The 14,950-nt window shown below is 41.0% G+C and overlaps 1 protein-coding gene across 1 annotated transcript in view; it reads left to right on the top strand.

Moving 5' to 3' along the window:
• The window catches only part of GALNT6 (polypeptide N-acetylgalactosaminyltransferase 6), an 81,714-nt gene that overhangs the window by 55,484 nt on the left and 11,280 nt on the right, over nucleotides 1–14,950 (top strand). The window contains exons 5-8 of the mRNA XM_089692973.1: nucleotides 2,006–2,240; nucleotides 8,609–8,726; nucleotides 12,049–12,249; nucleotides 13,872–14,003. Of these exons, the coding sequence (XP_089549099.1) occupies nucleotides 2,006–2,240; nucleotides 8,609–8,726; nucleotides 12,049–12,249; nucleotides 13,872–14,003 (686 nt within the window). The remainder of the gene's footprint in view (nucleotides 1–2,005; nucleotides 2,241–8,608; nucleotides 8,727–12,048; nucleotides 12,250–13,871; nucleotides 14,004–14,950) is intronic.

Raw genomic sequence — 14,950 nt, 5'->3', positions numbered from 1 at the left:
TGCTGGGAATTATTTTCCGCTGCAGCTGATTTGTAACAGCATGCAGGTGATGAGACTAATTTACTAAATGAGTTGAGTCTTCACACAATATATTGTGTGACTATTCACTTCAGTGACACAATTATGTGAAAAGCAAATTTCTGTTTTACTTATTTTATCAGCACATGATGGGATAATTGAATACTCACTTTGATTTGTATGAAGATTCAAAACTCTTTACAAGTCTTTTTCTCCATGTAAATCATCAAAATAAGGAGGACAGACACCTCTGAGCTTGCGTTTTTTTTTTTGTTTTTTTTTTTTTTTTTTAAATGGTGTATTGCACAGGGACTGTGCGAAAGGCAACAAAACCCCTAGCAATAAGCAAACTAATTTACAGATCTTAGAAATCCCGAAATTGAGAATTTGTTTTTTCTCTTGAATATATGCATACAGATTGTGTATTGGCAAACAACCAGAACAATGTTTTTATCCTGCTTGTATTGGTTTTTGGGAAAAGGTAGTACTCATTCCATACACTTTCTCCAACTGCGTTTTACATGCACCTTTACAGGAATCCTGTAATAAAAGAAATACTGGGGCTGCATTGCTGACCTTTCTGAAAATATTATCCACCTAGTTGTCTCAGTATTCTGAGGCTCTGACCAGGGTCAAGCATGCAGATCAGGAAACTTTTAAATGTGTGTTGGAACTTTTAATATGCATAGTTTCTCTAGGTCAGTGACTGTGAAAGTACTGAAGCCATGAGATAAGGATGACCGATATTAAATTAGATTTTTAGGAGAGGTCAATGGTGGCAGCTCTATACTTGTAATCTGGACAGGTTTTCTTTAATATGCCAATAAATTTATAATCTGCCAACAAATTCTGGCTATAAATCCGGTCATCCACAATCTAAGCTATAGCCCTATTCTTAAAACCAAGCCCCCAGCATGACATTCGTACATTTTCCTATAGAGGACAAAGTTGAGCAATGTAGTCCCGAAATATGCAAAAGGTAGCTGGGGCTCCAAAACCTCCCCTGGGATGCTGCCACACACAAGAGCCTTACATGATAGCCATACATGCTTTGATCAACTCTGGAAGGATGTAATTGTCAATCAATTGTTTGCAATCGATTTGGCTTCCATTTTGATCAGATTCGATAAAACAAGTTGAGTCAACCGACTGGGGTGGGATATTATCAATTGTTTTGCATTGGTCGAAAGCACTAAGATACTTTGTTCATAAATACAATTGTATCTTAACCATTGATCGAAATCCACTTCCACGCATGTGGCATACTGATCGGATGGGTCGTCCGTTATAAATGTGTTGTCAGTTATATAGATATTCTTATTGGATGATATCGATTGAAGGGAAATCAATTTTTTTTTATCAAAGCATGTATGGTCACCATTTAAGTGGTGGTAGATTATCTATACAAGAAGTGTCTGTGCAGCCACTAATCGAATTCAAAGTGCTGGCTTGAATTTGGCTGTTGTCGTTATTTCCTCACAGCTAAGAGTCCAATTCAAACCTACCCTTTTGAAATTATTGGCTGAATGATATCAGAAGCATCTCAGACTTATGCCATTGACCCAGGTCCTTAAAGTGTTACTAAACCCACACCAGTAAAATCAGTCTGTATATGCAGTAAAGCATGCTTGTTATACTCACTATGGAACCTAAGGGGTTAATCCTCCGCATTGTGTAAAAAGGCTGTTTGATCCTGTCTTCTCTGATCCTCCCCTTCTACTGTCCCCAATCCATCTGCTGATAGTACAGAGCTCTAGGAATCACTCTGCACATGCTCAGTTTGGTGTATATGGCTAGAGAGGGTTTTTTTTTCTTTGGGAAGGTGGTAAAATAATTGAGTTTCCATGTTCTGTATACTGTGGGAGACCAGATATAGTGCATGCAGGGTCCCGGGTTTAGTAACACTTTAATGATTCCATTTGTACATTGTGTCTTGGCTAGAACTGCCATTTGTATATGTGACATGTTATGTGTTGTCATTACACAGGTGAATGTTTCCATGGCTGGCTGGAGCCTCTGTTATCTAGAATTGCTGAAGATTCTACAGCTGTTGTGAGTCCAGATATCACAACTATTGACCTGAACACTTTTGAGTTTTCCAAGCCAGTGCAGTACGGCAAGCAGCACAGCCGTGGTAACTTTGACTGGAGTTTAACATTCGGTTGGGAGACTATCCCAGCCCATGAGAAGGAAAGGAGAAAGGATGAGACCTACCCCATTAAGTGAGTGTTTTCAGATCTGAGGTTTGTATAACGGGTGCAGTATTTAAAACTTTTAGTGGTGTTCTAGGCATTGCCTTTGTGGGAAAGCCATAAAATTACATTGGCAAAACACTTAGAGATAAGAGGAAATTAATGATACCAGATGCTTCCTTCTCTATGCTTGGCTGTGTTCCACAGAGTTTTGTTGTTACCTTTGTCTGCATATGCTGCATTAAAGGTGTGCTATCAATAAGTGTGGAGTACTGTATAGGTCCCTAGGTGTACAAAGTAGCTGGACATGGAGGCTCACTCTTAAAGGATAAGGTCACCTTTTAGACAAAAAAAAAAAAAGCAGGTAAAAGTGTATTTTTGTCCAAAGGAGCCTGCAAAGCATTGCACCAGAGATCAGTAGATTGCTGATCCCTTGCAGGTCTCCTGCAGACCAGTCAGAATATCTGCTTGCTGTACGAGATGTATGGCCAAGCAGATATTCTGATAGGAAGCTTCAATGAACTACTCCACAGCACTGTGGTAGTTCATTGAAAACTACAAGTCCACAGCCACTAAGGCTGTCAGGACTTGCAGTTCATTCATTCATGGAAATCCGTGAATGAATGGTGCGGCTGTGTGGACTACCTGTCAGAGGGGGGTGGCAGCTGTGACTATGGGAACATGTTACATGTTCCACCCTAAACATGGGTGGAATATGTAAAATTTTCCCAAAGGCGAACTTATCCTTTAACATCCTGCTGCAGAACTCCCTGCTGGTACACATTATTATTATTATTATTATTATTATACAGTATTTATATAATGCTGTACATTATAGTGGGGGACAGTACATGAGACAGTACAGTAACAATACAATACACGAGGGGTTTGAGGGCCCTGCTCTTTCGAGTTTACAATCTAGGAGGGAGGGGATAGTGGCACAGGAGGAAGTGGCTGTGGTGGATGGAGTGGTAGGAGGAGTGGAGGAGGACACATCTGTCTAGTCCAGTGTTTCTCAACTCCAGTCCTCATGGACCCCCAACAGGTCATGTTTTCAGGATTTCCCTCAGATGAAACAGCTGTGGTAATTACTAAGGCAGTGAAACTGATCAAATCACCTGTGCAAAATAATGGAAATCCTGAAAACATGACCTGTTGGGGGTCCATGAGGACTGGAGTTGAGAAACACTGGTCTAGTCCAATGTTTGCATCCTAGAGCAGTCATACAACAGGGATCTGCTGCTGCCATATACTTGGGTTTGTCATCTGCTCACTTAGATGAGTGCAATCCCACGTATATGGCTAGCTTAAAGGGCACCAAGGAGGACCTGTCATTGCGGGCTTCTTATTTATGAACCACTGACTTGTAACACGCAAACCCAGGGCTAACAGCTGAGAAAGGCAGTAGGTTTATAGGGAAACTATAATGGTTTTTAAACTACTGTATGTTCTATATATTCGAACCATGCATGATTTTTATTGAAGTCCAACGTTAAACAGCACTACAGCACTTACGAGTTTTTATTAAGTCATGTCCTACAGGTAAACAAGTATTCAGCTCGGTAAATTGTATATATGCACAGTTATGGGAAGGGGAAACGCATCTCCCATTACCAAGATAACTATGCAAGTTTAGGTTATCCATGACTTTTTGAATTGTTAGGTCGCTTTTTGACGGGTGAGCGGAGGCTGGTAAAAACAGACCGCTATGCTGTGGTTTTACTGTCCTCCTGGCTTCCTACCTGAACTGTAAAATGACAGACATGGCTGTTCACATGCTGCAGCTACGATGCTCTGTTTTGCAGCCATGTCATTTTTAACTCTGGTTGCAGTGTTTGACAAGTGGCACTGCTTGGGGGGGGGGCTGTGCCGCAACTGTGTGCAATGTATCCAATTGCAGCACGCTAGTGCAGCATTTTAGGATTATATCAGGTCTTGAGGAGGTGATGTATTGCCTTCTCACCAAATGCCCACTGAAAAGTGATCTGGATTGCTCTTTAAAAGGGCAACACACTCCACCGCACGTGTGAAAGGGCTAAACAAAACTTTCTGTTACCATTTAAAATGCAAAATAGAACAATGCTATAACAATATATAACCATATCTTTTTGTCCTTTACATAATAAATACAGAAAAAAGAACATTTTGTGCAAAACCACTACACATTCCTCTTTAAAAGCATGCTATATACTATATGCATGCTAAACAGTATATGCATTAATAAAGCTAACACTTAAGGCTTGTTTTAAGATGACCATTCATAAGACTCTCTAGTATTCCACCTTTGGTGTGAAACATGTTGGTGCTTCATTAGCTCTAAATACTACTCTAATAGTTTAATTGAAGGTTTCATTCAGGTCTTATCTGCAAACTCCAGCTGGCAGTATGCAGGCACTCCTTAGCTGGTCTCTCTGTGTGACTCATAGTGGCATTTATGAAACGCTCATTGCTGATCTGCACAAGTCAGGGGACTGAAATTTTTCTAGTATATAAAAAATGCTTACTGTAGATCTATCAATGTGCTTTAAAGGGAAACCATCCTCTTATTTTCTGTGGTAAAGTGGTTGTATGGGAAAAGTATAACCGCAATATCTGGAGGTTAAACTTTTGGGTTCTGGGTTCTGCTTATGCAGAGCAAAGTAACAGTTTGCTTTCAATTTTACACCCCCCACCCCTTCCATTTTTAGGGAGCTCGTGTCTCACTCGCCTTCCTCCCACAAGTCCACCAGTATTACCAAAGTGGTGGTGGGGTTGAAGGATAGGGTTACCAGCCCTGTGCAAGGTTTGGTGCATGACAGCCATGGCCTCCTCCACTGTTTTCATCTTCCACAATGGATGAACTTGCTCTATGAGCTCCCAAGGACTTGAATGGGACTGTACTCCAAAGTGTCTCTAGCCTTTCAGTTCTGAAAGACTCAGTGGAGGAATGTGTCAAGTTGTAGCAACCAGGTGGAGATTTCTAGGTTGGTTCACATTTTTGGGGCTAGGGAGGGTGATCTTGTCAGGGGCCGACTGACAACTCATGGGGCCCCCAGGCAGTAGGGGATCATGGGGCCCCTGTGTCCTCGTCCACACTCAAACCACACCCAAAAACGCCTATGAAAGGTAGCAAGGGCATCTCATGGGGCCCCCTACTGACCTCGGGCAGTGCTTGAGTTTCTGGATGGTCAGTCCGCCCCTGGATCTTGTGTACAATTTTTTAAATGTGCACTTTTTCTTTTACATGTATGGTAAAAAAATTTAGGGGTGCATGTTTAATCCAGATAAAAAAAGTCCTAAATTCTCAAATTGTGCCTGCAGATCTGAGCAGCCTCTGTCTATGCCCAGCTTTTTAGGTGACGTGGCACTGGAGATTGTACAGTCAATTGAGTTTGAGGGAACAGAGGGTGTGCCTGGCTTGCATGCCTGAGATCACTGCCAGCACACAGTGTTATCTTGGCTAATTAGTACTGCAGTTTGTTTATTGCCTACACACCCCGTCTGACGTATAAAATCTTCCACTTTGGACCTCAGTCCATTCTGAGTAGAAACACAAATGTTAAAGTGACATTTTCCTTTACAAACAAGGCTCATAGTGCAACTATTAGAACGATACCTAGAAGAAGAGCAGTTCAGGAGAGGGGTGAAATAATAATAATTATTATTAATATGTAAAAAAAAAGTATATGTATATAAAAAAGATACGGTCATGGAATACAGTTAATTCATTTCAATAAAATATGGCAGAAAACAGCATGTCATTTGAACTTTTTAATGCATACCATGCAAAGCATATATCTGGCCAGTCACCTTTTCAGCCTGAAGAAATGTATGGAGTTTGGTACCACACACACTTGGCTAACTGTTGTTGCTCCCAGGAAGAATCCAGTATTACAGGTTGAAGGACACTTGCTCTTGCTGAACCAACCCATAAACATGAAGTCAGTTGGTTAAAGGCTGTCTATACACTACAGTATATGGCCAATACATTTCTGGACGCCTGAATATCATGCCCCAGTATATCAGCACACCTTTAAAATGAGCCCCGGTGTTTTCAGTGACAGGTACTCTTAGGGCCTGCTCACACCACAACATACTGTATTGAGCTGCATTGCGCATACTTCAAGTGGATATCCATTGTATTATACTGCGTTTAGGCAGCACAACAAAATGCACAGGACATTTGTGTTGTAATGCATACAGTATGGTGTATTTGAGGTGCGGTGGGATTCACTAACGATTAATCAAATTTATATCTCCATGGAACACTGGACCGGAATGTCCCAATTAGGGTACTGAAATAACTGGAGTATGGTGCCACAATCAACAGAAGAAAAATGTTGCCAGCTCACTGCAATCCTCTTGAAAGAAAATTGCCTTTTTTAACGTTTTGTTCATCATGTTTTCTAAAAGAATGCAGTGTTTCAGAACCAACAGGGATCCCTTCAGAAGACAATGTAACACAAATCACCACCACTATGATGTCATATTCCTTACAAAATCACATTACATAAAAATAGCCACAATATTCATACCAGTAAGGATACCACTCTTTAATGAGGCATTTTGATAACCATGGTCTAATGCAGACAGGATGCATAGAAGCGTGTTGTTCTTTAATGTTTCACTTTATTAGATAGATCTTTTTTTTGGCACGTCCCCATGCATTCTTTTCTCCTCTTTTTCTATTCCTATTCCTGTTCCTGGTCTTGTAACCTTTTGTTTCAGCAAAGTACTTTTTATCACCCTCTATGTCCAGGGTCCTTGTGTATCTTGCCATGGGAACTGCAGAGGAGTGGACGCTACCCACTATTTGAGCAGTCCCTGCTATTGCGCCAGTGCAGCGGGGTCTGTTGCCTAGTAATGGACACCATTCTTCCTGTGCATGGAATGGGAGGCTTCGGCCATTTGGTTGTTTAGCAATGGACATTGAGAGATGGGGCATATTTTTAACTAGGAAGCCATATATGGCTTACATTTGCTGAGCATTAACTGTGGGACGTGTTATTTCACTGTTCTGCATAGATGAAATAACAGGCACAAGCATGTTGACCAGTAATCATAGTGACCCTGCCCAGCCACTTACACATTCAATACATTCAGAACCTTTTCTACACACTGTTCTTTCATAAAGGCAAAGATGCAACCAATATGAGGTACATACCGTTCACACTCCAAATATCTTTCCAGTATGGGGATGATTACTGATAAGAAGATGATTATTATTTTATTTTGGCAGAAATAGGATGTCATTGTGATGTTATGGTATTAGTGATTTGAGTGTTTTCATTGGTGTTTCATGTGTTTTATATATGTGGTTGCTATCTGTTTGTTTTATGTCACTGCCTGATGAAGGGGGCACTGCTGATCCTGAAACATTGCATTCTTTTATGGGACATGCCAAACAATGGTCAATAAAGGCAACTTTCTTTCAAAAGGATTGCGCTGTTCTGGCAACATATTTGTCTTCCATTTACAATGAATGATACCACAGTGCGCATTATACAGTATGTGTTACTACAGTGGCCTGGTGTGATCTGCCCTTAATGCTACAGTATGCAAATGCTTTTTGGGCAATTGCACACTTGCAACCTATGTCAACAGTTTGGGGAAGGCCCTTTTTTTTTTTTTTTTTTTTTTCTCCCCTGTGCACAAACCCAGGTCCATAAAAACATGGTTTGGTATGAAGAAACTCAAGTGACTTGTAAAAACCCCTCGACCTCAGCCCTATGAAATACTATTTGGGATTAATTGGAAAAACTCCAACTGTGAGCCAGAGCTTCTGGTCCAACTTCAGTCTCTGACCTCACAAATGCTCTTTGAACCAAATTCCCACCAACGAAATCCAAAATCGAGTGAAAGGCTTTACAAATCTAGTCAAAACTGTTATAGCCACAAAGTGAGGGGGGCAGCAATATATATGAATGCCAAACCAGCTCCTATACTGAAGGTGCGATGGTCAGGTGTCTTCATTTTGTTTCCTATATTTATGAATATTTTGTATTGTCTTTAACAATGTTCTTTTTTTATTTTTTTTTCACAAACTAGATTTGAATAACAAAATATTTAAAAATATATATGCACATCTCTACCTACCTATAGTACCTCATGTTGTTATACATTCACCTGTTGTATGGGAGATGTTCTGCATTCCTCCTCACTAGCAAGAATGTCTACTAGATGCAGAGATTTATGTGAATAGAACGTTGTTCTTCATAAATTGCTGCAAAATATGTTGGCACTACACAAAACGGGATTATTATGATCATTATTATTACAAATATGTGCCTGGTGCAGTCATATGATATGAGGTTTTTTTTTTTGTAACAGCAAAGGAATTTAATGTGCATAATTCCAAAATAGGTGGTCTGTTTCTAAATAAATGGGTCTATAAGTGAGTATCTTTATTCATCTTTTAGGTCTCCAACACATGCTGGAGGTCTCTTCTCAATATCTAAGGCTTTCTTTGAGCACATAGGAACATATGATGATCAAATGGAAATCTGGGGAGGAGAAAATGTGGAAATGTCTTTTAGGGTATGTATATTTCACAGAATTTGTTTATTGCATCTTGGCATCCCAGTTTAAATAAATATAGCCTCAATCAGTAAAGAGTTCTTAAGTGCTAAAATGGAACTATACTCAATATCTTTGCTTGGTTTTCTTCTGGGTTTGGATTTTCAGCCATCTTGATTGCACAGGGGTTCATTGGATAGAATAGGGGAGGGTTGACCTCTCGGGTAATTTTCAGTTTGTGTTCCACTGGGGAAATTTCCCTTTACTTTCTGTCACAGAAACATAACATAAAGTGGGGGGAATTTCTTCTCTTAGACAATTTTCCTCAGAACAGACTTTCCCTTTAAAAATTTCCTCAGGGGGCAACGCTAAATTTCTGGATTTCCCCTCACTTTCTTTTTTTTTTTTCGTGGCTGTGATCCTCCAATATAAACTTGAAAATGTACGGAATTCTTGCCTAGGAGAGAAATGTGGTAGTGGGACTGGGTACTTTTTTTTGGAGGAGCAGGTACCTTTTTCTAACAATCACATACTGTATGTTAGAGGAAGTGGGGTGAATTAGCAATACTTTCACTTTTTAGTGAAGGTCCACGTTAATCGTTTCATAGGAGGCAGTCTCCATCTCAGGCTTTACACTGTGCGGTTTTCTTTCTGACAGATTCTATTTACAGTGGTATTAAATTAAAACAAACATTTATTACATTTTCTTTTTTTTAGACTTGCTTTCCTTTACTTTCTGTTGGTGATCCTGCCAGTAAGTCTGTGTTGTTTTTCAACAGAACAGGCTGTCCTGCAAATGTAGCTGTTAGAGACAAACCATTTACCATTGACAGGGGTGCTTTCAATGATCAACGTTTATGTATGTAAAACCTTTTATCCCAAATGGAAAAAAAAAACGTTGCTGTAACTGCTTAAAAAATGTTGGCTTGAGTTTGGCTTCAATTTGTTAGTGCATCTAAATCTGCTAGTTTATCTAACATTCCCCTCTCCTGAATAACCATGCTGCTGTCCGAAGGTGCCCCTGTGCTCCTTCATCCAGAGTAGGGTCACTCTAATACAAGAGGTGTTTTACTGTCCAGATCACCAAGTGAAAACAGAGGGGGGGGGGAAGCCTAAAAAAGAAAACTAATGTAGCCACCACATCTAATGACTGGTAAGCTGCAATATATTATATTTTTGGCTTTGGATTTGATGCCACTTTAATAAAAAGTTATTTAGCAGCTCTTGTCTAACAACATTTAAAACCAACTGCCTGCACAACCTTGTATAGATATACTATATATCTGGTGAAATCTCACCTTAAAGGATAAGTTCACCTTTTGTAACATCACATGTTGCACCCATATTCAGGGTGTAACATGTTACAAATGAACTGGCCGTCGCACCGCCCATCTCCCCCCCTCTCGATTTCCCCTCCCCCCCCCCATCCCGCTAGCTGTCACAATTTAAAAAATATGGCTGTGCAGGGCTCCACCTGCTCAGCAGCGTCACTCATTCACAGGTTCCCAAATCAAAAAATAATAAATGTACATTTTGTTTACCTGGAGAAAAAGAAAAGAACATTTATTATTTTTTGCTGAAAGGTGAACTTATCCTTTTAATGTCCAACAGCTATTAATAGTGTTTCATAGTGGCACTTGGCCGAAGGGGTGACTATATTGAGATTTTCCTATCAACATTCAAACTTATGCATGCTTGTAGTACAGTGATAGCTTGCCTTGCAGTATCCGATGTCTGTGTTCCGAGGGATACTCACCCCTGTTCCTCAGGACTGGGTGGCTAGGCAAGCTGCTAGGATCTCCTTTGTAGACTGGGACTCAACCTTTTTGAGACTTTGAATTATTGCTGTATATAGACCTCATGTACACATGAACTCACTAGTTAAACGCGGCAAAAAACACATGTAAATGCAGTAGCACGTTTAGTTCGCGTTTAGTGCTTGGGCGTTTATTCATTTGATTGGCCACAGTATTTTCCATTGACATGGATAAACGCCCAAGTGCTACACACGGCTAGTGTTTAGCCACGTTTACAAGCGGTTTTGCCGCTTTTTTGGGGGGCCAAAATGTTCCTCTCCTAAACGCGATTATTCTGCGTTCAGAAGAGGAACGTTTAACTGCCCCTTAATTTTGATGCTCCTAAACTCTGGTAAAAGCCTATGTGTATATGGCACATAGGCTTTTATTGAGTTGAGTTCAGGGACTTTAGCAAAAAAAACACCAAAAGCTCCTAAACTCAGGTTTAGGAGCAGCAGTGTACGAAGTGGTTGTAAAGGCTCAAGTTTTTTTTACCTTCATGCATAGAATGCATGAAGGTAAAAAACCTGTGTGCAGCATTCCCCCAGCCACCTCAATACTTACCTGAGCCTCTTTGAGATCCAGCATTGTGCACGACAGCCTCGGCTGTCTCAGGTCTCTACCTCCTCATTGGCTGAGACAGCAAGCGATGTCAATCGCAGCCAGTTAGCCAATGAGGAGAGGGAGGTGGGGCCAAGCCATGGCTCCATGTGTGAATGGACACATGGAGCAGCAGGTGCCCCCATAGCAAGCTGCTTGCTGTGGGGGCACCTGACAGGAGGGAGGAGCCAGGGGGACCTGAGAAGAGGAGGATTCGGGCTGCTCTCTGCAAAACTGCACACAGCAGATAAGTATAGACATGTTTGTTATTTTACAAAAAAAAATATAAAATGAATCCTTTGTATTGCTTTAACTTATAGAAACTGATGTGTTGGATTAACATCACCTGTGTCAATAAGGAAACTTGGGCTTTTCACATTTGTGAGGAAAAGGAATGCCTGCAGAAGTTGTTCCAACATATTTGGAGTGTGGAAGCTTATGGGTTTGTAAGGTGGCTTATAGCGTGGCTTTGTGATTCTAGTAAATTCAAGAAGGGTTAATGAATCTGATTTGGATGCTGCTGGGAAATCTATCCCTCTACTGCCCGCATGCACAGTGAGTTTAAATGTTACCAGAGCAACTTCAATATAGCCAATCACCAGCCTGGAGCTGTTATTAATATCTAGGTACAGAGGCCCGGAGCTTAGGCTCATACGTATATACACACCTGAAAGTGCATCTGACACCGAGAACAGCTGTTGGACTAGCGTGAAATTTCACCGGATATGTATCTACATACATATTGCTGCATAAGGTTTTACATGTTAGTGCTGTCAGGCTACTTAAGTTACGTTTGTACTGTAGAAACTGATGCCTAGTTCATGTTTGCAGCAATCTAGAGCACTCCACAACAATTTTATTTCCTTTCATACAGGACAAAAGCATTGACCGATCAAGGCTATGGTAAAAATAATAATAATTTATATAAGCATTACTTTCCCCAAAAGGTCTGGCTGTGTGGCGGTCAGTTGGAGATCATACCTTGCTCTGTAGTTGGCCACGTGTTTCGAACAAAGAGCCCGCACACCTTCCCCAAAGGAACACAGGTGATCACTAGGAACCAGGTACGCCTAGCGGAGGTCTGGATGGATGATTACAAGGAGATCTACTACCGGAGAAACCAACAAGCTGCAAAAATGGTTAAAGAAGTAAGTGCTGAGAGAAGATACATGGTTATTGTCAGGGCTTTTTTTTTTCCTCAGTCGGTGCAGGAACTCCCCCCTTCTGCGTCACTTCTTGTCTCTGCCCCCCTACTCACCTCCCAGCACTGCTCCTTTTCAAGAATGCAGAGCCAAGTATCATTTTGTGGTGCTAAAGAATTTATTTGAAATTTGTTACTGATAACAAGAAAAGCAGAAAAATAGATCACCTGCAGCCAGCAACAACAGATTCCTCCTGCAACAATGGACCCCCAAAACAAAATACCACCCCAGAAACTATAGACCCCAGAAGCTACAACAGATCTCCCAACAGCCAGCATCAATAGACTCCAGCAGCCAGCAACAATAGACTAATCCCTCAACAGTAGATCCCTTCCAGCAACAAATGACTCCCATCAACAATATACCTCCCCAGCAACAATAGACCAACACACACAAATATATCCACTTCAGTGACAATAGATCCCCCAGTAACAATGGTCCCCCAAAACATCACCCCAGCAACAATAGACCCCCAGCAACTACAACAGATCTCCCAACAGCCATCATCAATAGACTTTCCAGCAACAATAGAAAATAGACCCCTCCGTCAACAGCAGATCCCTTCCAGCCAGAATTGATCCCCATCAACAATATACCACCCCAGCAACAATAGACAACATGAAAATAGATCCCCTTTAGGGACAATAGATCCCCCAGCAACAATAGATCCTATAGCACCCCTTGACATTGCATAGATTCAGTGCTGGAATTGCATTCCCATGTGTTGCCATTGAAAAAAAACCCTGATTATTGTCACTATTCTTGTATGACATCCATTGGTATTTAACCGTAGAAAAATTACATGTAAAAAAAGTCCCTATATACTTAGGCGTTAGAACAGGAAGCAAGTGAAAATATCCTTGATATGGACATGCTATTGCTTTAAAAAATCTGGAAGGGGTTCTTGCTCTCCTCCACCCTATGCTAGTATAAGAACCATTTTTCCAAAACAAAAAACGCTTCCCAAATGCCCATCTGATACCTGCTGAGAAAGCTAGTGTGAACTGAGCCTAACAGTTGTATCTGCATAGTAAGGATTTAATACCGTAGGAGATAGGGCCTGTGTTTGATCATTGCTGTTCATTTAATTGCTGTCAGTGGTGAAGGTCATATGTATTGACTCCAGCTGATCTCTGATGCTAACCGATCTTAAAGCAAGATGGGCACAGAGAGTAAGTGACTTTTAAGGTTCAGGTTCAAAAGATCAGATATGGTGACTTTCAGAATTACTTTCATATCTTTGCTTTTACATGTCATCCCTAAATAGAATCACTCCACTTTTTGACACCATTATTCTCACATTTGAAAGAACTGCTTCTTACTATACAAAGTCACTTTCACAGATATAGCAGATCTACTTAGATTTTAGAAACTAATATTTGTTACCTTGACTTTCCCTTCAAGATGATAAAACTCTGTAGTCTGTGTTGTCTGCCCTCTAGTGGAATATTAAAGGCACTTCTAGTATACTGCAGTGTATTCGTTCCACATCAGATAGTTACATGTTGTAAATGATTGATTTATGCCTTTTTAATCTTTTTAACTTTTGCTGAAATCTTTTATTACAGAGGAACTTTGGAGACATTTCTCCACGGCTAAAGCTCAAATATGATTTGCATTGTAAGAATTTTTCATGGTATCTCGAAAATATCTACCCAGAGATGTTCATACCAGACCTTTCACCAACCTATTTTGGTGCCGTAAGTATTTAGTGGTCAGATGATGAAAAGGAACTGTGTATAACTGTCACTGTGCAGGTCTGTCAGGGCTAGTTTACACTTCCGTTGATTAGTAACACACATTACTGTGCTTACCGATTTAACATGCATTTTTATCTGGTTTATTTTTTTTTTAACCATTAGTGAAGCTAGGCCAATTTCCTGTGTGTGTTGGTTTTATATTTGTTTTAAAGGGACTCGGTAATAACCCCACTCAGCAGATCCCCCACTCGTTAGTACTCCTGCTGAGCAGATCCCCTGCTTATTAGTACCCTCAGCTCTGCTGATTCCCCACTGAGTAGTAATCCCCAGCTCTGCTTATACTCTGGCTTCTGATCCTCCGCTCTCTCCGGTCCCTGTTTACCTCCCGCTATATTGATCCCATGCTGTACACCATGTGTGACATCTGCTCTGCTTCTTCTGCACTGCTGAGTCCTCCCTGTCTGGTCACTGCTCACCTCCTGCTTTATTGCTTCCATGCTATGCACCACATGTGACATTAGCTACTTTCTCCTGCTTCATTCTCCCAGCTCTGTTGATCCTCCATTGCTCAGTCCCCTCTCTCTGGTCCCCGATCACCATCCCACATTGAGCACCATGTTGCTATGATCACCTTCTTGTTGCTCCACACTGCACACCAGATGTGGTGTGTGCATATATATAATATTGGAAGTGGCTGTTGATGACCGCTTTCCAGTTCACTTATTGGTTTGCCAGTGCATCCTGGGATGTCTCATACCTCCAAAGCTAAGCTAACTCTGATTAAGCACCTCTCAACAGCTGAAGGTGCTGTTGGGGAGCACTGCGTTATCTGTATCTCTGGAATCTTTGGAGATGTGATGAAGCACCAAGAAAGAGACATGGGGTATAAATTCTGAAGCAAAGCAGTACATGCCCAACAGTGTGTACAGAACTTTAACCACTTCAAG

This window comes from Staurois parvus, unplaced genomic scaffold (genome assembly GCF_062004578.1).
Source record: "Staurois parvus isolate SC_StPar_1 unplaced genomic scaffold, SC_StPar_1.0 ptg000023l, whole genome shotgun sequence".
Lineage (NCBI taxonomy): Eukaryota > Metazoa > Chordata > Amphibia > Anura > Ranidae > Staurois > Staurois parvus.
This window is presented reverse-complemented; position numbering and strand designations above follow the sequence as displayed.